We start from the raw sequence: 27,423 nt of genomic DNA, 5'->3' as shown, positions 1-27,423 counted from the left end.
ATACAGTTTTTTTACTCATTCTGTTGCCTGTTCCAATGGGGGGGGGGGTCCAGGTAGAGTGGACTGTTGTTCCTATTGGCAGGTTATTGGTCTTTAGGTAGTGTTTGTCTCTTCCTGCTATTTTGACTCCACTTCCACCCTCCCAGGGTAATCCCAGCTGAGCCCAGGGGATTATTTTTGGTCTCCCTACTGACTCGGCACAAGGAGGAGTTGAGATTCCGAATGTTGGCCGAGGATAAGTGGCCCTGGGCAGGCGGGAGCCCTGGGGGAGGGACTGCAGTGAATTCCGGGGAAGGAAGTCTTAGGGGCCGATAGGGACCCGAATGAAGACACAGTGATGGAAGATTTCAGTCTTTTAGATGTTTCTGTAGACACAAAGTAGTTAAGGCTATTTAGCTGAATTGGATAGTGCAGTTACAATACTTGATTCAATAGAGACACGCAGAATATTCCTTAAAGAGTGTACATTGTTTTCCTTATATCCATGAAACACACACAAAAATCTATCAGATACTTGATTACATAGAAAACCATAACAATTTAAAAAAAAAAAAATAGAGATTTTTTTCCAGATAACATTTTTGATCCTAATATAGTAGTTGACCAGAAAAAAAAAAAAAAAAAAAAAGCAACTACTGGAAATTAAGAAACGCAGTCCTAACTCACCTCGTATCAAAGAGGAAGTTCTTTCCCACATCAAGCCACTTTCCCCACTGCATTCTGACTGTGAGCCTGCCCCTTTTTTGCAGGTTGAAATAAAATTCAGTGAATTTCTAATCCATATGTGTTAAAGGAAACTTGATATGTCATTATTGGGTTCCTCATTGGAAAACTTAATAATATAGATAAATGTAAGTACGTGTGTGTGTGTTTTAAAGTTTAAACGTGTATGACCCTTAGTAGGTAACACAGTTCAAAACCAGAAAGGAATTCCTTTTGCTTGCCTTTCCCACAGGTGCTGGACCCAGAGAAGCAGGCGGACATGCTGGACTCGCTGAGGATTTACCTCCTGCAGTATGCCACGCTGCTGGTGGAGCACGCCCCCCACCACATCCACGACAACAACAAGAACCGCAACAGCAAGCTGCGCCGCCTGATGACCTTCGCCTGGCCCTGCCTGCTCTCCAAGGCCTGTGTAGACCCAGCTTGCAAATACAGTGGGCACTTACTGCTGGCACACATTATTGCCAAATTTGCAATACATAAGAAAATTGTCCTGCAGGTACTTTGCGTGGCTCCCTCATGTCTGCCCAACAATTGGATGCATTTCCATGCTTGTACACACTGCTCCTATACCATTGTGACCTCTCCTCTTCTGTTCACTTCTCGCAATGCCATTTAGTAATGCTCATCTCTGCCATCTCTTACACACTGAGAAATCTCCCATGACTATTTATTCTCTCCTTCCTCCCCTGTTATTGCTCTGCTCGAGTTCTTCTGCAGCCTTGCTTTTAAAACAACAAAATGTCTCCTTTGTCCAACTCATGCTCCTCACCTATTGCATTCTGGCTTTCAATTCTTTGTTCCATTGAAAATGTTTTGGTGGCCCTAGCCAGTTTGGCTCAGTGGGTGGAACGTCAGCCTTTGGACCAAAGGGTCCTAGGTTTGATTCTGATCAAGGCCACATGCCCAGGTTGCTGGGCGTGCAGGCGGCACCCAGTCAGTGATTCTCATCATTGATGTTTCTGTCTCTCACTCTCCCTTTCAAAAAAAGAAAGAAAATGTTGTGGTCAAGGACCCCACCCCATTCTATAGCAAACTATAGACAGTGGGTACTTTTGAACCCTCATTGTATAAGCCCTCCATTATGCTGATGATCTTGAACTGAGCCCCTCAGTGATTTAGGCTTTGATGTCAGATAGACCTGGATTTGAGTTGTTTCTTCACTAAGGAGTTCCATGACTCTGAGTGAGTTGGTTACTGTCTCTGTGTAAGAATTCAATGTAATAATAGACTCGAGTGCTCAGCCTGTCTTTCCCTTTAAGCATTTGGTAAGCAGTTGCTCTTGTCCTATTCTGTGAGGTCATTCTTTGTTTTTCTCTGACTACCACCTCTTGTGAATGTCTGTGGAATTAAACCCCAGGCCCCAATAATGCCAGTGGCCTCTTAGACATCTCCTTTCACATGCACTTGAGATATAAATGTGGGTAATTGGCACTGCTCTCCCCCAGTTTCCTAGCCGGAGACCTGAGGGCCATCTGTGACACCCTCTCGTTCTGCCCAGCATGGAGGCATTGGCAAGTCCTGTGGATTTCCTGTCCCTTCACCCTCACTCAGTACTATTGGGTGGTCTTGGTGTTCCCCTGACATAAGCACTTCACTGCTCACTTTATCTGTTTTACCTCTGATCGTGGCCCCTTTCACTCCATCTTTTTAATTCTGTGACCAGAGTGAAATGGCTGACTTCCCACAAGTTATGGTAGATATTGATGTCCGCAGGGAGCTAGGTCTTATTCTCTTGGAATATTCCACCCTAGCCAGGCATGGGCACCTAGTAGGTGCTCGATCAATATTACAATGAATGTATTCATTGATCAAAACTGAATGAAGGAGAATGCAACTATGTTGTTTCCCAATAAGAGAGCTCAGAGGAATTTTTTTAAAAAAACATGCCTTGGTTCTAATTCAATTCAAGATTGTTTAAAGCCTTCATTTCTTCTAAGGTAAGAACTTCTCTCCCGTTTTAGGTTTTTCACAGTCTTCTCAAGGCCCATGCAATGGAAGCTCGAGCAATTGTCAGACAAGCGATGGCCATCTTGACTCCGGCAGTGCCAGCCCGAATGGAGGATGGGCACCAGATGCTGACCCACTGGACAAGGAAGATCATTGTGGAGGAGGGGCACACGGTTCCTCAGCTGGTTCATATCTTGCATTTGATAGTGCAGCATTTTAAGGTACACGAAAGGGCTGCAGACTGATAGCAGATGCACATCCAGGCGTTTGCTTTAACATTTTGCCCATTTTTCAGTTTCTGCAGTAATTAGGGGGTTAGTTTTTCAGTAAAGTTATTTCAGATCCATTGATTAGTGTGTATATGTGTGTATGTGCATGGCTTTTCAACATGGAAATTGCTATAGTTTAGAGAATGTGTTAGGTGTATTTCTGCCTAGATTGCATTTTTCTTGTAATTACTCTCATTTAACAGTGGATACACATGAATTGTTACTTTGGGAGGAGTCATCATTAACTCTAGATTTTGGTAACGTGGCTAAAAATGTTATTGTTGCTGGTGTTTCCTTTATGTAGCTCAATTGCCCACTTTGTTGGATTTACACAATTTTTGTAGATTTGGGTAGAGGTGAAGGGTTTAGTAGTAGTGAGCTGAAAGCTGTTATAGCTTTTAAATTGGGAAGTTGCTTCTTGGCAAGGCTAAACTGTTATGATAGCAAGTGTTAAGTTTGATATAGGTAACTAGCTTGTCTACCTAAAGAGAACTCAGTGTTTCAGCATTAAAAAAAAAAAAAAAGTGTTTTTCATAACTAATTATCTGGGACTGTTTCTAGCCTTTGGAAGGACTGTGTCTTCCTTAGCCCCACAGTGTGTGGGGCAGCGCAGACTTGATTGTACCTATATGTTTGTCAGTGCTGTACTATATACCTTCAGATAAAGTTGGTAACAAACACTTAAAAAATACATATTTTTATTGATTTTAGAGAGGTAGGGAGAGGGAGAGAGTGATAGAAATATTGATGAGAGAAACATCAATTGGCTGCTTCCTGCATGTCCTCTACTGGGGATTAAGCCTGCACCCTGGGCATGTGCCCTGACCGGGAATCCAATTGTGACTTCCTGCTTCATAGGTTAACACTCAACCACTGAGCGACACTAGCCGGGTGAGTGTTTCAACATTTTTTAAAGATGGTACTAAATCACTGAATTACACTATTGTATGGGACTCAACCAGAGCCAGGGGAAGTGATAAACACACACACCAGGTAATGAGCATTTCCTCACTAAAGCTATGGTTGGCTTATGTGAGTATTTTGAGACCCAGGCAGGTTGTATGTGTATATATGTGCATGTGCATATGTGTTTGTGTGTGTGGGGTCACAGTACAACGTCTCCGGTGTGACCCTAGCCCTGTGCTCACAGGTGTACTACCCCGTGCGGCACCACTTGGTACAGCACATGGTCAGTGCCATGCAGAGGTTGGGCTTCACACCCAGTGTCACCATTGAGCAGAGAAGGCTGGCTGTGGACCTGTCAGAAGTTGTCATCAAGTGGGAGCTCCAGAGGATCAAGGACCAGCAGGTAAAGATGTTAGCCCTCGTGTGTCATTCTTGATTGTATTCCTTACGCTTCCCTGCAAAATCTAAAGTCAAATGTGTGTGTTTTTTTAAGCCGGATTCAGATATGGATCCAAATTCCAGTGGAGAAGGAGTCAACTCTGTGTCATCTTCCATTAAAAGAGGCCTATCGGTGGATTCCGCCCAGGAAGTGAAACGCTTTAGGACGGCCACAGGAGCAATCAGCGCAGTAAGATCATTGCACACCCCGAGTGTGCTTCCTTTTATAGGTCCTGTGCTTCCTTGTGGGAGTGTGGTCACTTACTCAACAGACTCTGAGTGTGGACTAAGTGCCCAGCACAGTGCCAGAGAGAAAGGCTGCCCCCAACAAAGAGAAATCCAATGACATGCTACCGAAAATTACCAGATGCAATTTTCTTTGTGCCACTTAATATCATTAGTGCTGAGGGACACGCACTAATTTCATGCACTAGTTAACTACAGGCCCGGCACATGAAATTTGTGGACGGGCTGGGGGCATGTCCCTTAGCCAAGCCTGCACCCTCTCCAATCTGGGATCCCTTAAGAGTTATCGGGGCCTAAATTGGCAGTCGGACATCCCTCTCACAATCCAGCACTGCTGGCTCCCAACCACTTGTCTGCCTGCCTGGTTGCCCCCAACTGCCCTCCCCTGTTGGCCTAATCTTGCTCCCAACTGCCCTTCCTGATGGCCTTATCTCACCCCTAAATGCCCTCCCCTGCTGGTTTGGTCACCCCTAACTGCCCTCCGTTGCCGACCTGCTTGCCCCTAACTGTCCTCCCCTGCAGTCCTGGTCAACCCCCCCCCCCCCCAACTGCCCTTTCCTTTAGGCCTGGTCACCCCCAACTGCCCTCCCTGCAGGCCTGATTGCCCCCAACTGCCCTCCCCTGCTGGCCATCTTGTGGTGGTCATCTTGTGTCCACATGTGGGCGGTCATCTTGTGGGTTGGAGTGATTGTCAATTTGCATATTACCCTTTTATTATATAAGATTACTTGCAGAAAGGCATCAAGGGAAACTCTTTGGATCAGTAAAATAGATTGAGGACATGCACCCGTGGTGCATTCAGCTTTAGAAAAGATAGCATGTCCTATTTTGTTTGGTGGGCAGCTGGGTATCAAAAGAGCCCTGTGGGTATGAACTCTCCCTCTTTCTCTGGAGTATGTGGCCCTGCATTCCCCCTGTATTCAGATTAGAAACTTGGAAATATCTGCAATCTGTCCATTTCCTTCTCTCCACATGACTGGTCAAGAGCAAGTCCTGGCAGCCCAGCCATGAATACCCCACCTTCTCCTCAATTCTGTACCACCATGGTGGTGTGAGCAGATGCCTGGTCCCTTCTCACTGAGATTACTGAAACGGCCCCCCAGTTCCTCTCAGACCTTTCACTTTTATTTCTCTTCATTACACTTTAAACAGAGCAGAGAACCAAAAAACACTCTTTTCAAAATTCAAGTTAGGGGAAGCTGGATGAAGGGTACATGGCACCTCTGTACTGTCTTTGTTACTTCTTGTGACTGTTATAGTAATTTCAAATAAACACTTAAAAAAATGCAGGCTGCCTTTTCCCTCAACAATCCTTTCTCTTGACGCTGGCTTTCAGTGCCTCATGACCAGGCCCTTCTGATGGCCTTCATGCCCTGCACTAGGTCACAGACCTTTCCTCCACCTCAGAAACGCCAGTTCTGTGCTCGCTAGGACTCCGTTACCTCTCGCTGGCTCAGTCCTCTCTTCCCATGGCTGGCGTTTTCAGCCTGAGAGGTACCTTGATAGCATCCTTTCACTTCCTGGACCACACTCCCTTCCAGTCTTGCAAATGACCCATTACTTACTTGGTGGCTACTTTGTTTACAACCTGCCTCTGGTGCCCATCTACCCAGAATGGCATCTGTTCCCTGTTATTGGGCTGCACAGGCTGGTGCTGTACCTTGGAATGCATTGTTGAGCGGCTCTTCCTATCGTTGTAGGTGTTTGGGAGGAGCCAGTCGCTGCCTGGAGCGGACTCCCTTCTTGCCAAGCCAATTGATAAACAGCACACAGACACCGTGGTGAACTTCCTCATCCGAGTGGCTTGTCAGGTGCGGGTTCTGAATGTCTTATATGAAGGATTTTTCAGAACAGAGTCTACTTGGTCAATTATAGAATGTTCTCTGTGACAGTTTAGTGGAAGGGAGGGAGGGAGGGAGGGAGGGACAAACCAGGTCTGACATGTAGACTGTCACTTTCATATCAGATTTCATAACATGCTGATAATTCTGAAGTCTGCCTTGTCTTAAATTCATATGATATTTAAGAAATATTTTTTCTTTTAGCAGTGATAATATAATGGTATGTCAAATAATTAATGGATTTGTGGCATTAGTTCAATGATCTTGGGCAAATTATTTTAACTTTCAAGTTACATAGCTCATAAAGGTGTTGGGAAAGTCCAACACGACATTTAGTAATTTAAATGCTTTTACACCTTGGATGGGTAGCACAGGTGATTAGAGCGTCCTCCTGATACTCAATGGTTGAAGGTTCAAACTCTAGTCAGGACATAGTATACAAGAAGCAACCAATGAATGCATAAATAGGTGGAGCAACACATAGATGCCCTCTCTCTCTCTCTCTCTCCCTCCTCTTTCCTCTCTCCTGTCTCTTCTCTCTCTTTTTCCCCCCCACGCCCCCCAAAAAATTAATAGATAAAATATACAAAAAATAAATGAAAGCATTTATTTACCACTCAGAAATATCAGTTTTCATGGAGTATTAGTGGATCTGTTTCTGAAACTTCATTTTTATATTTCAAACAAACATTGCAAATGAAATTTTTCTACGTTTTTTAAAATTTGGTAATCTTGCATTTTTATAACTATTAACAAAATATTTGTCTTGCAATACTATTATTGACTATTGAGATCAGTAGTACTGAAAGGAACCTACTAAACCAGTGATTTTCAACCTTTTTCATATCATGGCACACATAAAATAATCATTGAAATTCTGTGGCACACCAACAAATATTTTTTTTTTGCCAATCTGACAAATTAGGTATAATTTTGATTTAGTTGCTCCGATGGCTGTTGTTGTGTTGGCTGTTGTCATATTTTTATTTGACAGTCTAATAGAACAATTTAGTGCTCCTTACTAAGTAGTCAGATATTGCATGTTTTAAAGATTCTTGCCTGGCTGGTGTGGTTCAATGGTTGAGTGTCCACCCATGAATCAGGAAGTCATGGTTTGATTCCCCGTCAAGGCACATGTCTGGTTTCTGGGCATGATCCCCAGCAGGGGAGGTACAGGAGGTAGCCCATAGATGATTCTCTCTCATCATTGATATTTCTATCTCTCTCCCTCTTCCTTTCTCTGAAATGAATAAAAACATATTTAAAAAAATTCTTGTGGCACACCAGTTGAAAATTGATGTACTGAATTATTCAATCACTGCATTCTTGCCTGTTGCAATGTGCTAGGCATAGCTTAGAAATCCAGAAGGGAGGAACATGGATCCTTGCCCTCAGGGAGCCTCTTGACACTAATCAATCAATCAATCAATCAATCACATAAACGGTTGCAAATAACCCCTGGCCCAATGCAACTGAGAGGGAGGTCCTGCAGGGAAGGGTCCCTGCAGCCAAGAGGGCTGAGTTGAGTCAGATAGGAGAAGAGGAGGCTGTGAGGTAGACATCTGGGATGCAAGGGCATGGGGTATGGGCAAGAAGCAGTGTCACAAGAATGACTAAACATGTATGTAGTGAAATGTGGACTTGAATTAATGAATTTCCAGGTTAATGACAACACCAACACTGCTGGGTCTCCTGGGGAGGTGCTTTCTCGCCGGTGTGTGACCCTCCTGAAAACTGCCTTGCGACCGGACATGTGGTCCAAGTCTGAGCTCAAACTGCAGTGGTTCGACAAACTGCTGATGAGTGTGGTAAGTGCGGGGATCTGTTGCTATTGCTTGGGCTTGGGGCTGGGACACCAAAACTGAATCTTTCATTCCTTTGTCCAGTTGTGGCCCCTTCCACTTTGTCTGCTGGCTACTGTTAACCTTAAAAATAAAATAGTTGTTTTACCAGAGAATAACAGAGGAATTGCAAGTTATAGCAAAAACTATAGGGCAAGTCTGACAAGCAAAGGAGAGGAACTTTACTTTCTAGAGAAAAAGAAGGAAACGAGAGGGATTATTTTGAACAAAAGTCTGTTGGGTTGGAGGAGATGGTGATTAATTCTTGTTGGCCAAGTTGCCAGGCAAGAAAGGTGTGCTTTTTTTTCTTTCCCTGTTGAGATCTGCATTTGACAATTCCTATTGGGGGGTCTATAATTGAGGAGTGGTAGCATAGTGCTTGAGGGCTCCCCCTTCTGGCCTTTAAAATGAGGTTTTATTTTGATAATTTTCATAGTGCTAATGAGGGAATTTCACTTCCAGAAAATGGTTTTAAAACTTTAGCTCCCACCACCTCCCTCAGCACCAAGTACAGTTACTTTTGAAAACATAATAGTCCTCTTGTCTTGTGAAGTCTCATTTTTTAAATTGACATACTGGCTAGCTTGAAATAAACATTTTAAATTGATTTATGAAACAGCCTTTAAAGTAACTTGAATTTTTAAAGTAGGTGGACATAGAATTTGTTAGTGAGCACTGTATAGTCAGGTAACAAAGAAATGACTCCTGCCCTAGCTGGTTTGGCTCAATGGATTGAGTGTTGGCTTGTGGACTGAAAGATCCCGGGTTTGATTCTGGTCAAAGGCACATGCCTGAGATGTGGGCTCAATTCCCAGTAGGGGCGTGCAGTAGGCAGCTGATCAATGATTCTCTCTCAACTTCGATGTTTCTATCTCTCGCCCTCTCCCTTCCTCTCTGAAATCAATAATAATAATAATAATAATAATAATAATAATAAATCCTATATAATAAAAAGCTAGGTGGCATCATGCCCTTCGTGTGACACCCTCGTGCTATGCTGTCGCACGATGGCCACATGCACAGCGGAGGTGGGGCCTGGTGGCCGCTCAGCACTCAGCGTGGTGAGGCCTAGGGGTTCCGCCACATGGCGTGGAGGAGGCGAGTCCTGGCGGAGGAGGAGGGTTGAGGCAGGGGAGGGCAGTTGTGAGCGATCGGGCAACCAGGGGAGGGCATTTGTGGGCGATTGGGCTGCCAGGGGAGTGGTGAGGGGGTGATCAGGCTGGCAGGCAAAAGTAGTTAGGGGCAATCAGGCAGGCAGGCAGGCAGGCAGGCAGGCAGGCGAGCAGTTAGGAGCCAGCAGTCCTGAATTGTGTGAGGGATGTCAGAGGGGGTCCTAGATTGGAGAGGGTGCAGGGGACAAATTTTGTGCACCAGGCCTCTATTTTTTTTATATATATACTGAATGGCCACATGTTTTTATACATATATGTGTTCATTCTTTAGTGATATTTTACTACACTTCTAGCACATAGTTTTAAAATTTTGGTTGACTATAATTTACTGTACTAGAGTATTTCATCTGTGTGCAACCTGTGTTTTCCTTTCCAGGAGCAGCCTAATCAAGTTAACTATGGAAATATTTGCACGGGTTTGGAAGTGCTGAGTTTCTTGCTCACTGTTCTCCAGTCTCCAGCCATCCTCAGTAGCTTCAAACCCCTGCAGCGCGGAATCGCTGCCTGTATGACGTGTGGAAACACCAAAGTCTTACGAGCAGTCCATAGCCTTCTTTCACGCCTAATGAGCATTTTCCCAACAGAGCCAAGTATGTCACCTTCCCATGGGTGCCTTTGTGAGCAGATGGGTGGTCACAAAGCTTGTTATTGGAGAGGGCTCATCCTCCAGTTATTACTATATGGAGCATTTTATTATGTCACTGTTCTTTATATTTTCAACCTTTTTAAAAAAATGGAAATGAGAACAGCAATAGTCACTGCATTCTATTTTTAATCTGCCTTAGAAATGCAGTTCTTCATCAGCTGAGTACTGCTGATTCTATAAGGTATTAAAGGGAAGTTAGGTGAAATTTTTTTGTGAAACGGTGAACAATTGACAAAATAAATACTGTTAAGTGTATTTAGAGTGAGTTCAGGTGAGATAAAAGTTGGAACCCTGTAAAGGGTTTTGTAAAGAGGAACCCTGCCCAGAAGTGAGCACCAGTGGGAGAGAAGTTGCCACAGGTGCCAGAATAACTAAAGCTCAGCTTTAGTGTGAGGGACATTAACGTCCCAGGGCCTGGACAGGCCTAAGAACCAAGACCACAGATCCCAGGTTCTTGCTTCTGTTTCAGGCACGTCCAGTGTGGCCTCCAAGTACGAAGAGCTGGAATGCCTCTATGCGGCCGTAGGGAAGGTCATCTATGAAGGACTCACCAACTATGAGAAGGCCACCAACGCAAACCCCTCCCAGCTCTTTGGTGAGTATGTGCCAGGCTTGGTTTTCCCAGCCCTGGTCCAGTTTGGCATTGTTCTGTTTGTGCTTCCTGGACAAGCTTTCCTTAGAAGGGAAAGGCTCAGGCCATCTGGGGGGCCTTGAGGGTGGTGTTGGTGGGAAGGGAAAGGCTCAGGCCGTCTGGGGGCCTTGAGGGTGGTGTTGGTGTGTGGCCTGGCACATACCAGGCCATGGTCCCCATTGGTCTTTGAGGTGAAACCTCCCCTACCCCAGCCAACACCAGTGCTTCCTTGTTTCTTCTGCCTCTTCCTGAGATGCGGGTTTGTTGTGAGAGGAATTGCTCTAAGTTGCATGGATACTTCTGACCCCATTTTACACCAGCAGAGAGATGCTGCTAAAACAGTATACCAAGATGTAGAGTCTCTGCCTTTCACTATGTGGTCACCTGTGAGCCACTCACAAGCCAAGAACGCCTTCCCAGCTTCTTGGTGAGGCTCTGGCTGCCCCAGGTGAAAAGGAAGTTGGTTTCTTGGATCAGGGCAGCTGGATAACATTGGCATCCAGATACCCAGAAGTCAAATGTGTAAAAATACTGTGTGTTTTGCTAAACTCACATCTGTGAGTAGGATTAAACCTTGGGTTAAAATTTTTTCTCTCCCTTATTATATATTCATTGTATAAAACTTTGAAAATACAAATGAAGGAAAGCTAAATAAAAGTAATCTGAGCCTCTCGACACAGCATTTTTGGAGTGCATGTCTTTTTCTATACATACACATAGGAATACATATACAGAAAGCCCTTGTTATGCAGATACTTGTGTCTGCATTTGTAAACTGTTTACATGATTTAAAAAAATATATATATTTTTATTGTTTTTTTTACAGAAAGGAAGAGAGAGGGATAGAGAGTTAGAAACATTGATGAGAGAGAAACATCGATTAGCTGCCTCCTGCAAACCCCTTACCGGGGATGTGCCCGCAACCAAGGTACATGCCCTTGATCAGAATCGAACCCAGAACCTTTCAGTCCGCAGGCTGATGCTCTATTCACTGAGCCAAACTGGTCTTGGCTGTTTACATGATTTTTTAAATTGAGTTTCTTGCTTTCCACACTCTTCCTACTTGCTACATGAAATTCAGGAGTCTGATAAATTTAGTTAAAATGGCGTATCCCTTGCTGTTCACGTTTACTATTTTTGTTTTGGCACTGGATAGATTTGGATAGCGAGGGATGCTTCTGTGACTTTTAAAAAAGTGGTATCACACAGTAGACCCTGCTTTGCAACCTGACTTGCATCGCAGTATAGCATGCACACCTTGTTAATTCTCCGAAGGACTCTCTTTTAGAAGAGCTGACCACTGTTGACTCTGCCTCCCTGTTTGTGTGGGGGTGACAGCAGGCCAGGGACAGCCTTGGGGCGAGTGGGTCTGTTGGAGTCGGCCACACTGCTAGCTAGATCCAGGGCTCCATTACTGGTGAGCTCAGGAGAGGAGCCTGGCAACCAGGAAACCCAGACCACACTCCCCGTATTCGTCATTGTCTCCCTCCAGAGTCATGGGTTACCTGTCAAAGAATCAGATGGGCTAGCCGTTTACTGCTGCTGTGAGAGCCAGCAGCCTTTTAACAAAGCAAGCCTAAAATCACCCAAACCTGGGATGATTGTACTTTAAATGGCAAATACATACCCTTTTACTTTTCTATGTTGTGAGCCATGATTACAACATTAAATTAATGTGTAGGTCAGTGTGAAGATGTTTATAAAAATGCCAGTATGGGAAATAAATTTTTTCCCACATACTCAGTGTTCATGTCTGATGTTAAACAGTTTTTTAGAATTCAAATTGAATTCTAAAACATATATCATGCCCAAATAGTCTAGATAAAAAGGAAGTATCCCTCTCCCTCCCCAAACATATTAGGGGACAAAAATTTTTACTTAGGCTATTTGGCCATACAAGGCCTAAAGTTAAATGCAGAGCTGAAGGATGACTGTTTCTATTAAAGCACAAAAAATCAGTTTTATGCCTGGAGATGTTGCTCATGAATTAAGAATTAAGAGTGAACATATAATACTTCAAAATGTAGTCTATGTTTATAATGTTGACATTTGGGATTAATTCATACTTTTGTTGATATAGCATTATTGTTTAGCACATTTTAATAGGCTTTGATTAGCATACTTTTGACAATTACTTTTAAAAACTTTTCTAAAAATAGTGAGTGCCTGGCTAGCTCAGTCTGTAGAGCATGAGACTCTTAAAAACTTTTCTAAAAATAAACCCACTGAATTTCTACCTTTTAGGGACCCTTATGATCCTCAAGTCTGCCTGCAGCAACAACCCGAGCTACATAGACAGGCTTATCTCGGTCTTCATGCGCTCCCTGCAGAAGATGGTCCGAGAGCACCTCAATCCGCAGGCAGCCTCCGGCAGCACAGAGGCTACCTCAGGTGACACCCTTGACTTGGTCCCCAGTTTTTCCTCAGACTGAACAGTGCTGGCTTTGTCAATGAATTTTATGTTCCTCCTCCTCCTCCTCCTCCTCCTCCTCCTCCTCCTCCTCCTCTTCCCCCCATTGATGTTTCTATCTCTCTAACCCTCTCCCTTAGAAGAAGAAAGAGGAAGGAGGAGGAGGAGAGGTAGAGAGATAGAAACATCAATTGACTGCTTCCTGCATGCTCCCCCACTGGGGATTGAGCCTGCAACCTGGGCATGTGCCCTGACTCGGAATCATGTTGGTGAACTCTTGGTTCATGGCTCAGTACTCAACCACTGAGCCACACCGAAGGGACTGTGATTGAATTTTAAAGTGAACACTAATGCTTGCTGTTCACGGGCAATTCGTTATTAGTTGCTCTTAACAAAGAGTTTAAGTGGTTCATTTAAAACCAAAATGAGACTTATTTTTTAAATGAATTGCTTTTAAAATTTGTGAGTGTGAGAGTAAAGAAATTTTTATTTATTTATTTGTTTTTAATTGCTCCCCAGGATATTTTCCTGTTGACTTTTAGAGAGAGTGGAAGTGCGGAGAGAGACAGAGGAATATCTATGTGAGAGAGATACCTTGATGGGTTGCCTCCCACACAAGCCCTAACCAGGACTAGGGATTGAGCCTGCAACTGTGATATGTGCCCTTGACTAGAATCAAACTTGGGATTCTTCAGTCCACAGGCTGACGTTCTATCCACTGAGCCAAACTGGCAAGGGCTGAAGAAATTTTTAAATGATTGGTCATTTATGTGGAACTTGCACCACTAAATGAGAATTACCTAACAGTTTTGTTGTAAAGCAGAGACTGCTTAGGGTTGTTACATCTGATGTTGAATTACATTGTAGGTTGTAGACTTGAGGAGTGGGCTCCAGAAATCTGGGTGACATGTTTGGTGGGGGGCTGGTCGGCACAGCTGCACAATGCAGCTGGGAACACAAGTGCTAGGGATGTGACTGTGGGACTTGCCTGTACCCCAGGGCTGCCTGCACTGGTTTCAACCGCTCCACCATTTCTTCCTCAGGGGGAGTGTCTAACAGGGCCGCCTTGCAAGGCAGTGTAATAGCAACAAAGTGATGAGACTGGAGAAAATATTTTTAGGAAAAGTGAGCAGAATTAATTTCCCATGTAGTGCAGAGTGGTTGCCTGTTGATGCATGCTTATAGAAATTGTTGAGCTGTATTCTTTCTCCACATGAATAGGAACTAGTGAACTGGTGATGCTGAGTCTGGAGCTGGTGAAAACACGCCTGGCTGTGATGAGCTTGGAGATGAGGAAGAACTTTATTCAGGCCATCCTGACCTCCCTCATTGAAAAATCACTTGATGCGAAAATTCTCCGGGCTGTGGTTAAAATTGTGGAAGAGTGGGTTAAAAATAATTCCCCAATGGCAGCCAATCAGGTGAGCTGGGAAGAGGGGCTGCAAGTTGGCTAGGTGACCTTTGCATGTAAAAGAAAATTCAGGCCTCACTTTCTCAGCTCTTCTTTTGGAAGTTTTCAGTCAGGTAAAACTTTTTTCTCCTGTATTTGCATTCACAGTATCTCTTTTCAAAGATCTTTTTTCTCATTGTGCTGAACAGATTTTAAATAGAAACAAGATAATTGGTCACTTATCTTAATGTGGTTTTACTTGTTAAAATGTTAAATGAACCTTACTTAGTCTTTGTATGATGATAAAGATAAGCCAAGAAAAAAATAGAGATTATTAGTTAATATATGACTAGAGGCTTGGTGCATGAATACATGCACCAGTGGGGTCCCTCGGCCTGGCCTGTGGGATTGGGCCAAAATCTGCTCTCGGACATGCCCCAAGGGATTGGAGAGGGTGCAGACTGGGCTGAGGGGACCCCCCTCCCCCGCCCCTTGCACAAATTTCATGCACCAAGCCACTAGTCCTATATATTGGCCTGTGGGATTGGGCCTAAACTGGCAGTTGGACATCCTTTTCACAATCTGGGACCGCTGGCTCCTACCTGTTCCCCTGCCTGCCTGCCTGATTACCCCTAACTGCCTCTGCTTGCCTGCCTGATGGCCCCTAACTGCCCTCCCCTGCCAGCCTGATCTCGTCTCTAATGGCCCTCCTCTGCCTGTCTGATTGCCCCTAACTGTATCTGCCTCGGCCCCCACCACTATGGCTTTGTCTGGAAGGAAGTTGGACTCTGGAAGATGGCTAGTCAACCCGGTCTAATTAGCATATTACCATTTTATTAGTATAGATAAATTATATAGGATAGGATTACTTAAATGGGGGGTGGGGGATTTTTTGCAGCAGGAGGTGCTCTTGGAAGACAAAAATACCGTACATAATCTCTATATCTGGACTGATAGCCAGCCATATGCACTGTACTGTCAAACCAGTCATTAAAAAATTGAACTGCTTTCTTACACCTTACACCACATGTCTCAAACACAAGGCCCGCGGGCCAAATCCGTCCCACCAGGCCTCGCAATGTGGCCCGCACCACGCTGTCATCACTGCACTCCGCTGCGTTTCCATCACAATGACAGTTTATGACTGTTCAGTAAACCATTCGGCCCGCGATTTAGGCTGGATTTTAGATTTTGGCCCCTTCTCTGATTGAGTTCGACACCCCTACCTTACACCAAACATGTTGCCCTTAAAACCTCTCCTCAGCCCCCACCTTAGGTTCTGCCTTCGCAGTTCATCCAGATTAGGTTCTGATTGGTTGGTTACTATGCCAATCAGTGTCAAAAGCTCCACCTCCTAGGCAGCCATTGGCTCCTCACACTTGACCCAGATTTGGTTCTGATTGGTTTCTATGCCAGTCAGTATCCAGAGCTCTGCCTCCTAGGCAGCCATTGGCTCCTTACAATTCATCTAGATTTGGTTCTGATTGGTTGGTTTCTATGCTACTCAGAGTCTCTGGGCCCATTTCCAGGCCTGATCAGAGAGGTGGGGCTGATCAACAGCCCCCTTGGAGGCCTGGAGAGAAAAAAAGAGGCACAGCTGCTGGCCAGGCCTGGAGAGAAAGAGAGGCAACGGCTGATCAACAGCTGCTAAGGAGGCTGCTTCTCTCTCCGGGTCTCTCTCTCGGCCTGATCTGCAGCCCCCTCAGCAGTCAGTGCTGGTTCACTGTGCCCCCAGCGGTAGCAGTCAGTTCTGGGTCGCCTCGGCAACCAGGACTGACTTCTGGCCTGTCAAGCCTGCGGTCGTTTTGGATGTTAGGGACCCTGGGATGCTTGCAAACTTCTGATTGGTTTTATAATTGAATTGCTCTCTCTCCAAAGTGACCTGTAGTTCCTAGGAAAATTACATTGGCACTCATCGTGATTTCAAGCATAACTTTTTTTTTTGTTTATAAATGACTGTCTTAAATTACTTGGCAAAATTGTAGGAGCTTAAAAAGTAGTAGAGCAGATGGCTGAAGTACTTTTGGACATGTTTTCCCTCAGATAGAAGTAATTGACCTTTTGTCTTAAAAAATCCATACAGACACCTACTCTCCGGGAGAAGTCCATTTTGCTTGTGAAAATGATGACCTATATAGAAAAGCGTTTTCCAGAAGATCTTGAGTTAAATGCACAGTTCTTAGACCTCGTTAACTATGTCTACAGGTAATTTACAGCAATTATCAAATATTTTGTGTACCAATCTATAGTGTGTTCTCTGAGTAAGCAACGTTACATGACATTTTAATTTTTTTGTTACACCCAAGATAAATTCGTTTAAATTCTAAATCAAGTAACATATTTTGGCATCATTACTGAACATTTTGCACAAATGCTGCATTAGCCTATGATGATTTGTAGCATACTCTCGTTTTTCATAAAGGCATTTTGGGAAGTTGGTACTACTTGTTTGCTTACGGCTGAGGCATCCACCTTTGGGTATGGCTCTTTCATCTTAGATTTATTCTTTTGGTTACAGGGACGAGACCCTGTCTGGCAGTGAGCTGACTGCGAAGCTCGAGCCTGCCTTTCTCTCCGGGCTGCGTTGTGCACAGCCACTCACCAGGGCGAAGTTTTCCGAGGTTTTTGACAACTCCATGAAACGCCGGGTTTACGAGCGTCTGCTTTATGTGACCTGCTCCCAGAATTGGGAAGCTATGGGGAACCACTTTTGGATTAAGCAGTGCATCGAGGTAGGAAAAGCTCAGCTCACTCCCTCTGGCTGGGGCATTGAAGCCAGGAAGCGTTCACATACACCAAGATGAATACAAATCCCCCATTCAATCTCCCCACTTTTAATCTCTAATAGGAACAAAAAAAGACTGAAAGACTTTTATCCAGAGGTTTTTTTGGGGTGATTTTAAGTGCTTTAATTAGAATGTTGAATAATATTCCTTAGTTTGTAGCCACAGATTCATTATCCCTTAAATAGAAAAGTTGTAAGTTCTGTCTATATGCTCTAGAAGATGGAATGTGCTATAACTGTTCTCCTAATTTAAAAAAATATATATTTTATTGATTTTTTACAGAGAGGAAGGGGGAGGAATAGAGAGTTTGAAATGTTGATGAGAGAGAGTCATCCACCAGCTGCCTCCTGCACACCCCCTACTGGGGATGTGCCCGCAACCAATGTACATGCCCTTGACCGGAATTGAACCTGGGACCTTTCAGTCCACAGACTGACGCTCTATCCATTGAGCCAAACCGGTTTCAGCAGCTCTCCTAATTCTTAAAGCAGGAAGGTGTGACCTCCAGGCCAGGCCATGGGCTCTGATCCCTCTGTGGGGAGTCAGGGTGCTGGGGATAAAGGTCTGTGTAAAATAGCCAGACCATTTTAGTGGATGGTAAGTCAGATGTTTTTGGTTATTTGGTTTAAAAAAATACATTCTTCTTAGAAGCTCCTGAGTGAGGAATGTGTAGCGAGGTTAGACTTTTTGTCTAAGCTGGGGAGATGTGTAGAGCAGAGTCGTGCGTGGGTCAGGAGCAGTCAGAATGGACATGCTTGTCAGGATGATTAGAAAGGGACTGTGGTCCCACAGGCCCCCTGAGGTTTACTTCTGTCCTCAAACCCTCTAGCTTCTCTTGGCCGTGTGTGAGAAGAGCACTCCCATTGGTACCAGCTGCCAAGGAGCGATGCTCCCTTCCATCACCAATGTCATCAACCTGGCCGACAGCCACGATCGAGCAGCCTTTGCCATGGTCACACATGTCAAGCAGGAGCCTCGGGAGCGAGAGAACAGCGAGTCCAAAGAGGAGGTAATGTCTGGATTGCGTGGTGCCTTCTTTTCACAGCCCATTTCTCCAACTTTATATCCGGGTTAGATTTCCTTAGGGCAAGAGCAGTGAATTGAAACCTGTTAATTTAAAAGCTCTAAATGTGATACCTAGATTCAAGTTAAAAAAAATTCTTTTTTTGCTAATCCTCACCAGAGGATATTTTTTCCATTGATTTTTTTTTTTCTTTTCTTCTTTTTCCTTAAGATGGAGTGGTAGGGGGGAGGGGAAAAGAAAGAGAGAGAAACCTTGATTTGTTGTTCCACTTATTGAGGCATTCATTGGTTGATTATTATATGTGCTCTGACCTGGGATTGAACCTGCAACCTCGGTGTATTAGGATGACGCTCTAACCAACTGAGCTACCCAGCCAGTGCTCCTAATGATCTTTATTATTCTTACTGTTGGTACTTTATTTTGCTTTCTATAATTGAATTATGAATGCAAAATGGTGTCAACTAAAAAAAAGAGAAAGAGAAGGAAATAGGTCTGGTCAAGTTATTCTGTATGTTTATTTTAGAATTCAAGATTATTTTAATAGTTGGAAACTTCTGGAAATTAACTAAAATTTTACTTGCCAAAAATGTAACGAAGCTTATAAGATTATATTTGTTGGATTTTAATTATTTGACTCTTTGGTTTTGCTTATTTGTGTTTTTTGTTTTGTTTTTTAGGATGTTGAGATAGATATTGAACTGGCTCCTGGAGATCAAACCAGCACACCCAAAACCAAAGAACTTTCTGAAAAGGACATTGGAAACCAGCTGCATATGTTAACCAACAGACATGACAAATTTCTTGATACTCTCCGAGAAGTGAAGGTCTGTGTAGATTTGGAAGGATAGTTGTGAGTCCCCCCTCCCTTCATATTTTAAATCCTAAATCAGTATTATTTCACAGCCATGTAATATTTTCTTTTACAAGTTTCACTTTCTTTCCTTTCTCAATGAAAACCATTATTGTTGTGAGACTCTAATGTGAATGTTTTACGTAAAGATTCGAGAAAGGAATTACATTGTTCTATGGGAAAAATAAAAAGAGGTTCATTCCCCATAACTGACCCTTAAAAGGGATGGTAAAATTGTTTGCTAAACATATATGATGATACATTGCTGGATTATATTTCAAGTGCAATAAAACAGGAGAAAATGAGAATATGTGGTGAATCAAGTTCACTTTTGGGAGCAGGGATCTCCAGTTACATCTATTTTAAGATGTATCCAGATCTTTGACTTTCACACACTTTTAGGTTAATTACAGAGAGGATCATTTTTCAGGTAAGGGCTCTGAGAATCACATATGGCTCCGTATACTGAGTCACTTTTGAGGAGTGTTTCAAAGAAACAGCGGTGTTTCTGGTCATATCAGGAGTTAGGTGTGCCCCATAGGCTTCCCGCAGACTATTGACTGCATCAGAGCTAGAAGCCTTGCTCTTTAGAGGAAATGTTGGCAGCTAATTCAGATTTTCAAAAACAACAAAGCTGTGGACAAAACCAACGCTTCTGTGGATTTGATAGCTTTTGGGCCCTCGGATTCCAGCTCCAGGCCCTTTCATGGTTTCGTCATTCCAGTCACTTTTTCTTCTTGTGGCTGCTGTCAGTTGCAGAGACTCTGAACTTTCCTGGCCCTTGATTTGTTCTTCGGAATTGTGCCATTGGCATGTAGCTTACCTCACGAGCTTGTGCTTTTTGTGTTTCCCCTTTTATATTTTCAGCAGCCTTTACTTGATGGCACCTGTGTACCTCTCATATGTACTTTCAGTGCTAGCATGTTTGGAAATGCCCTTAAAGTTACAAAATGAAGGCGTGTCACTGATGAGCCCCTTACCCATGTCTGTGCTTGGCTGCTGAGGCCAGATGGGTTGGTCGCTGTGCTCAGAATCTGTTTTCACTGTGGCAAGACACTTGCTCAGACTGTGGGAAGTTTGGAAGTGGAGGAGTGGGCCTGCGGAGCCTCCTGAGCGTGGGTGTGAGGCAGTGCTGGCCGGAGGTTTAGCACAGGCCATGTCCACTTACTGACTTCTTTTCTGTCTGTAGACCGGGGCCCTGCTCAGTGCCTTCGTCCAGCTGTGCCACATTTCCACCACACTGGCAGAAAAGACCTGGGTCCAGCTTTTTCCCAGATTGTGGAAAATTCTGTCTGACCGACAGCAGCATGTGAGTATATTCTTAAAATTCTGTTTTGGAAAATGTAGTCTTAGCTTTCAATAAGTATTTATGACAAAGTAATCTTGATTAAGTTTCAAAGGATGAAGAAAAACTATTGATTGTTATCTAAGAGTCAATTATTAAAAATATTTACAGAGTCAAAACGTTGATTTTTTTTTTTTTGAAGGGAGACCTGAATTAACATGCTCTTTGGTTTTAGGCGCTAGCTGGTGAGATTAGCCCGTTCCTGTGCAGTGGCAGTCACCAGGTGCAGCGGGATTGTCAGCCCAGCGCACTGAACTGCTTCGTGGAAGCCATGTCCCAGTGTGTGCCTCCGATCCCCATCAGACCCTGCGTTCTGAAGTACTTGGGGAAAACGCACAACCTTTGGTTCCGCTCCACGCTAATGCTGGAGCACCAGGCTTTTGAAAAAGGTCTGAGTCTTCAGATTAAGCCAAAGCAAACGACAGAATTTTATGAGCAGGAGAGCATAACTCCACCTCAGCAGGTGAGGCCCCGCTCATGTGTTAATTACATCTTCCTTGCCAATGATGTCATGGTCTCAAAAGACATCTCTCAAGTGATTTTAAGTTCTAACACAGTGAAGTTGCTTTATTGGGGGGAAAAAGTGCTTGTCATGAGCACTCAAAAACCATGGTCTGTGTTTTCAGGAGATACTGGACTCCCTTGCAGAACTTTACTCTTTGTTACAAGAGGAAGACATGTGGGCTGGTTTGTGGCAGAAGCGTTGCAAGTATTCTGAGACAGCTACTGCTATTGCTTATGAACAGCATGGATTCTTTGAGCAGGTAGCCACCGTCCAATGAATAGGATGCATGGTTGTATTATATACTGTAAATACAATGTTATTATGTCCTCATGTCAGTTCACATTCACATAAGTTTATTGTTTTACTTGAAGCACCTGTCCTACACATAGAGGCCCTTGGAAGATTCAGTTTAGAGAAACATATATGACATGAACATATTTAAACGTTTAGTCCTAAATCCTTTACCATTGAAGCTAATGTGGATGATTGTTATCGGCACTCATTGACCCTATTGGAAGTGGAATTAGATGGCTTTTTGTGTTTAAATTTTGATCTTTGTGCCTGTCCTTTCAGTATAGCATGGGTGGGCCAAGGTCACGGTATGGTTGTCAGCCTTGATAGGACACTGAGTCACAGGAACTCTGGAAGCATAGGTATGGGCTGTGGCCTCTGCTCTTATCGCTGAAGGACAGAGTGGCTCATCCAGGGGCTGGCAGCCTCCCTCTCCATTCTGTGTGGGAACAGCGCACCCTCCGTTCTCCCCCCTCCCCTCTGAGCTCTGTGAATGGGAGATTCCCGGGGTATGTGACTGTAGAGGAGAGTGTCAGGTGTTCGCTCCTGACTCCTCCAACCTGCCCATAACCATAGAGCAGCAGCTGTGGGAAGTTTGCCTAAACAGCAGTTTGAAAGCATTATTAACTTCTTTAGGCACAAGAGTCCTATGAGAAGGCAATGGATAAAGCCAAAAAAGAGCATGAGAGGAGCAATGCGTCCCCTGCTATTTTCCCAGAGTACCAGCTTTGGGAGGACCACTGGATTCGGTAAGCTGGACAGGGATGTGTTCCTGTCAGTTAAGGGAACCCATGACAAATCTCTGGACTGTTCTCATAATAAGTGTTTTTAAAAAAGGAATTTGGCTCCATGGAGAAAAGAACAAACAAATCTACGAACATTTTTAAAGACTTGAGTAATTAAAAATGTTTGTTGGAGAAACTGATTCCTGCCTCTCCATTGCTCTGGTGCTTTGGGCTCTCTGCTGTGCAGTGGGTGGTTCTGGGGTTGCAGGGAGCAGTTCATTCCAGAGGCAGGTGGGAGTGCAGTGGATCCCACCTGGCCTCCCATTCCATTCTCTAGTGTGGAATGGGAATAAATGACTATCCCCATGCTTTTTGAACCTATTGATTTGTTGGTAACCGAACTTCCCAAATGCCTGGTCTTCTAGGTGCTCTAAGGAATTGAACCAGTGGGAAGCCTTGACGGAATACGGCCAGTCCAAAGGTCACATAAACCCTTACCTCGTCCTGGAGTGTGCGTGGCGGGTGTCTAACTGGACCGCCATGAAGGAGGCGCTGGTGCAGGTGAGACCTGGCTACTGCAGTCTCTGGTTATGTTCCTACAGCTGAGTGGGTTCCGTTTGCCAGAGCCGTGAATCTGTGGAGATTTCTCCTCACTTAGAACAACCTGGGAATTTGGGCAGATCAAGATAACTTTTGGGAAGCAAGAATGCTTTTTGGATATCTCTAATATCTTTTCTGATATCTTAAAACAGTGGTCGGCAAACCATGGCTTTTGAGCCATGTGCGGCTCTTTGGCCCCTTTAGTGTGGCTCTTCCACAAAATACCACGTGCGGGCGCCACATACAGTGCGATTGAAACTTCGTGGTCCATGCACAGAAGTCGATTTTCATCCTGGGTGAGTCTATTTTGAAGAAGTGGCGTTAGAACATTCAAGGGGCCAAAGAGCCACATGTGGCTCATGAGCCGCGGTTTGCTGACCACTGCCTTAAAGCAAGGAGCCTATGGCGTATTTTCGTAGCTAGAGAGATTGGCCACGGTCTGGTATTTGGAAAAGGGGAGTATCCAGAGAAAGTAGTTGAGATGTATGACTTCTCTAAAGAAAAGAAGTGTCTGTTTAAAGCTTAATTGCTGTTATTGCTTTGCTGAATTGACTACAAAAATCTACTGACTTTCCTTTTTGACTCTAATGAGAGGAAGAATACCCATAGCTTCCTATGTAATGCTCTTTTATTACCAGGTAGAAGTAAGTTGTCCCAAGGAGATGGCTTGGAAGGTCAACATGTACCGTGGATACTTGGCCATCTGCCACCCTGAGGAGCAGCAGCTCAGCTTCATCGAGCGCCTGGTGGAAATGGCCAGCAGCTTGGCCATCCGGGAGTGGCGGCGCTTGCCTCATGTGGTGTCCCATGTGCACACGCCTCTTCTCCAGGTGGGTTGTGCTCCATTAATGTGAGCAGTATCTTGGGCCCATCATAGTAGAGAACATCTTGTCCAGAGATAGATTTGTAAACCGAACTGGACGGCAGAGAGGAAACTCCTTCTACTTGTCTTGGACTTTCCCATTTAAGCTCATCCTCAATGGAAGGAAGGCAGAGTGAAAATGTACACTCGAATGTTGCCTCTCACTTTTGGAACTTCCAAGGGACTTAAGTGACAGAGAGATCCTCAGGAGTGCTTTTGATGATTTGCATTTTTGCTTTATGAATTTTCTTTAGTGCCCACTATACCACCATTAGTGTGATGCCACTGTTCAGTTCAAAGGTCTATCATTCTCTGAAACTTTTATATAGATACATATTTAAATCGATTTCAGAGAGGAAGGGAGAGTAGAAACATCTGTGATGAGAGAGAATCATTGATCGCTTGCCTCCTGCACACCCCCTACTGGAAATCAAGCATGCAACCAGAGCATGTGCCCTGACGGGGAATTGAACCATGACCTCCTGTTTGATGTTCAAACACAGAGCCACACCAGCTGGCAGAGGATATATTTTTTTGGCTTTTTTGTTTATTCGCTTTTTATTATTAATATTTTTAACTTTAATCTTTGTCAAATTGTAGTGAAGGAAAGATGAAATTTATTTATTTATTTATTTATTTATTTTTTAAACATTTTATTGATTTTTTACAGAGAGGAAGAGAGAGGGATAGAGAGTTAGAAACATCGATGAGAGAGAATCATCGATCAGCTGCCTCTTGCACACCCCCCACTGGGGATGTGCCCGCAACCAGGTACATGCCCTTGCCCGGAATCGAACCTGGGACCCTTCAGTCCGCAGGCCAACGCTCTATCCACTGAGCCAAACCGGTCCTGGCGGAAAGATGAAATTTAACAAAAATACTTTCAATAGTTAGCCAAAAAAGAGTTATCTGGTTAATTCATGTATCCAGGCTTAGAGCTTCTGAGTCTATCTCCTTCATTCCCTTCAGTCCTCCTTAATATCAAGACTTGCTGAGTTTTCCTTCAAAATGGCTCTCAGAAAAAAAATTTTTTTTTAAATTGTTGTCAGTGTTACAGATGTCTCCCATTTTCTCCCCTTTTGCCCTCCTTTACCCCACACCTGGCCTTCCCCATACTATTTTTTAACCCTTTGCACTCCAAACCATTCTGGACATTGGCTACCAGCTACTTGACGCTACTTTGTGGTGGACACGTGCGTTGAATTAACTCAATTCCCCCTAATCACTAATAAACTGCAATGTCCCCCCTGAGAGGGGACATCCGAGTGATATGCTAGAATTCCGATGTCCCCTGAAAGGGGACAGCGGAGTGCAAAGGGTTAAATTTTATTTTTTTAATTCCTGTGGGAGAGGAAGGTGGAACTTAATGGCTAGAATTTGTATAGACTCAAAATTGTGGCCAGGGCTCTCCCAGTAAGATTTCACCAAAAATTTGGAGCCAGCAACACATGTAAGGTTTAAAAAGTAGTAAACTATACAGACTCGAAAGACACATGATTGAAATTGTCTGTACCAGCCCAAAGAGATAATCAGAACCATGTTTTAAAATGCTTAATATGGCTGTGGGTTTTTAAATGTTGATGATGGAAGGCAGGCATGAGGGCAGGGGACTAGGCTGTTCTTTTCTTAGACATTGGCAGAGAAAGAGCCAATCATATTTGGAAAAGAGAAACTTGTTTTGGGAGCTATTAGCAACTTTGGTATATACACCATTCTTCTTCCCATCTCCTGTCTCACAGTGGCCACAGAGCTGAGGTTTTAAAATTGGGGGGAGCAGGAGAGAATGTTGGAGGTGAAAATGAGTTAAATGTGGAACCTAAGGTGCCTGTAGATGTTAGAGTGCTTTCTTTCATAATAGAATTGTGAGATCTTTACAATCAGTCTGATTCCTGATTGACACTGATTTATATTCTTATGTGACCTTTGATATAATGCTTACTGTGGAATCTTTTATGCTGGTCTCATTCAGGCCGCCCAGCAAATCATTGAACTTCAGGAAGCTGCGCAAATAAATGCAGGTTTACAGCCAACCAACCTGGGAAGGAACAACAGCCTGCATGACATGAAGACGGTGGTAAAGACCTGGAGGAACAGGCTGCCCATCGTGTCTGACGACTTGTCCCACTGGAGCAGCGTCTTCATGTGGCGGCAGCATCATTACCAGGGTAAACCTACCTGGTCCGGCATGCATTCATCATGTAATTTCCCAGACACCGCTGTTCTGGTTTCATGTCTTGGTTTTTTTGTTTTGTTTTCTTTTTTTCTTTTACCAGATTGTCTAATTTTTGGTGGGTATGGGAGATGGTGGTAGGTATGGTGAGACAAAGGTGAAGGTGGTGAAAGATGGGAAGGATTTTTCCACCTGTTACATTTTTCCTAGCTAGAACACCAGTGCTGCTTGGCACTGCTTCTTGCACCAGGGGCTCAGGCCAGTGTGATTGGAGCTCTGGTTGTGGCTCTTTGTTTTGAGCACCACCCCTCACCTCCCAGAAGAACTGCTCTTAGGTGGCTGTGTGTGTAGCCTTCTCCAGTGTTCTGGTCCCCTCTGCTCATACACTGAACCTCTCAGACATCTGTTTAGAACAGCCTTCATGATTTAGTTAGCCAAGACGGTAACACTCAACTCAATAGTTAGTGCTTTTTATATCTTCCTTTTGATATAAAATAAAAGGAAAAGTAACAAGATTTTTTTTTTTAATAAATCTTTATTGTTCAGATTATTACAAATGTGTTCCTCTCCCCCTCCCCTCAATTGCTCCCCTCCACCAGGTTCCCACCCCACCCTCTGTCCTTTCCCCATCCCCCATTGTCCTCATCCATAGGTGCACAGTTTTTGTTCAGTCTCTTCCCGCACCCCCACTCCCTCTTTTCCCGAGAATCGTCAGTCCACTCCCCTTCCATACCTCTGATTTATTATATTCATCAGTTAATATTGTCCATCAGATTTTTTAATTCCCTTGGCTTTTAGATTCACTTGTTGATAGTTAGGTATTTGTTGTTCATAATTTTTGTCTTTATCTTCTTCTTCCTAAATAACTCCCTTCAGCAATTCATATAATTCTGGTTTGGTGGTGATGAACTCTTTTAGCTTTTTTTATTTATTTGTGAAGCTCTTTATCTGGCCTTCGATTCTGAGTGATAGCTTTGCTGGGTAGAGTATTTTTGGCTGTAGGTTCTTGCTCTTCATCATCTTGAATATTTCTTGCTATTCCCGTCTGGCCTGCCTGGTTTCTATTGAGAAATCAGCTGACAATCGTATGGGTGTTCCTTTATAGGTAACTACCTGCTTTTCTCTTGCTACTTTTAATATTCTCTGTCTTTTGCTCTTGGAATTTTAATTATGATGTGTCTTGGTGTGGTCCTCCTTGGATTACTTTTGTTTGGGGTGCTGCGGGCTTCCTAGACTTATAAGTCTATTTCTTTCCCCAGGTGGGGGGAGTTTTCTGTCACTATTTCTTCCAGTATTCTTTCGGTATCTTGCTCTCTCTCTTCTTCTGGGATCCCCATAATTCTGATGTTGGTTTGCTTGAAGTTGTCCCAGAGGTTTCTTACACTATCTTCAACTTTCTGGATTCTCTTTTCTTGCTTCTGTGGAGGAGTGTCCTCTGGCTCTTTGTGTTCTAAATCTTTGTCTTGATTCTTGCGATCTTCCAGTCTGTTTTTAGGACTCTGTAATATTTTTTATTTCAGACAATGTTTTCTTCATTTCTAGTTGATCCCTTATTATTTATAGTTGCTCACTTTTCATATCCTCATAGGTCTCATTTATTTTATCAGCCTTTTTTAGGATATTCTTGAATAATCTTATAACTGTAGTTTTGAACTCAAGGTCCAATCTTTTCTTTTCCTCCATCTCCTTCCTTTGTGACCTTCCTCTTATCTGCGTTTTAGTTGTTTCCCTGATTTGATGGAATAGTTTTGTGTGCTAGTTGTTCTGGTAGAGCCCAGTAGCACAGCCTTCCCAGTTACCTG

At 43.8% G+C, this 27,423-nt stretch overlaps 1 protein-coding gene across 16 annotated transcripts in view; it reads left to right on the top strand.

Moving 5' to 3' along the window:
* Positions 1-27,423, top strand: part of LOC118710749 (transformation/transcription domain associated protein) — a 101,729-nt gene that overhangs the window by 53,156 nt on the left and 21,150 nt on the right. For 11 of the 16 annotated variants that reach the window (XM_036423401.2, XM_036423411.2, XM_045576762.1 and 8 more), the window contains 21 exons: positions 956-1,222; positions 2,688-2,894; positions 4,093-4,251; positions 4,342-4,476; positions 6,233-6,343; positions 8,035-8,181; positions 9,763-9,976; positions 10,502-10,627; positions 12,908-13,054; positions 14,295-14,494; positions 16,547-16,668; positions 16,982-17,195; positions 18,079-18,258; positions 18,951-19,097; positions 20,313-20,432; positions 20,644-20,931; positions 21,095-21,232; positions 21,901-22,013; positions 22,415-22,550; positions 23,228-23,419; positions 25,421-25,649. In XM_036423401.2, coding sequence (XP_036279294.1) covers positions 956-1,222; positions 2,688-2,894; positions 4,093-4,251; positions 4,342-4,476; positions 6,233-6,343; positions 8,035-8,181; positions 9,763-9,976; positions 10,502-10,627; positions 12,908-13,054; positions 14,295-14,494; positions 16,547-16,668; positions 16,982-17,195; positions 18,079-18,258; positions 18,951-19,097; positions 20,313-20,432; positions 20,644-20,931; positions 21,095-21,232; positions 21,901-22,013; positions 22,415-22,550; positions 23,228-23,419; positions 25,421-25,649 — 3,592 coding nt within the window. The remainder of the gene's footprint in view (positions 1-955; positions 1,223-2,687; positions 2,895-4,092; positions 4,252-4,341; positions 4,477-6,232; positions 6,344-8,034; positions 8,182-9,762; positions 9,977-10,501; positions 10,628-12,907; positions 13,055-14,294; positions 14,495-16,546; positions 16,669-16,981; positions 17,196-18,078; positions 18,259-18,950; positions 19,098-20,312; positions 20,433-20,643; positions 20,932-21,094; positions 21,233-21,900; positions 22,014-22,414; positions 22,551-23,227; positions 23,420-25,420; positions 25,650-27,423) is intronic. The other 5 variants (XM_036423408.2, XM_036423410.2, XM_036423407.2 and 2 more) reach the window with 2 other exon arrangements.

Source organism: Pipistrellus kuhlii, unplaced genomic scaffold, assembly GCF_014108245.1.
Source record: "Pipistrellus kuhlii isolate mPipKuh1 unplaced genomic scaffold, mPipKuh1.p scaffold_m20_p_8, whole genome shotgun sequence".
Classification (NCBI taxonomy): domain Eukaryota; kingdom Metazoa; phylum Chordata; class Mammalia; order Chiroptera; family Vespertilionidae; genus Pipistrellus; species Pipistrellus kuhlii.
The sequence above is the reverse complement of the archived record's forward strand: the minus strand, read 5'-3'. Positions and strand labels throughout refer to the sequence as shown.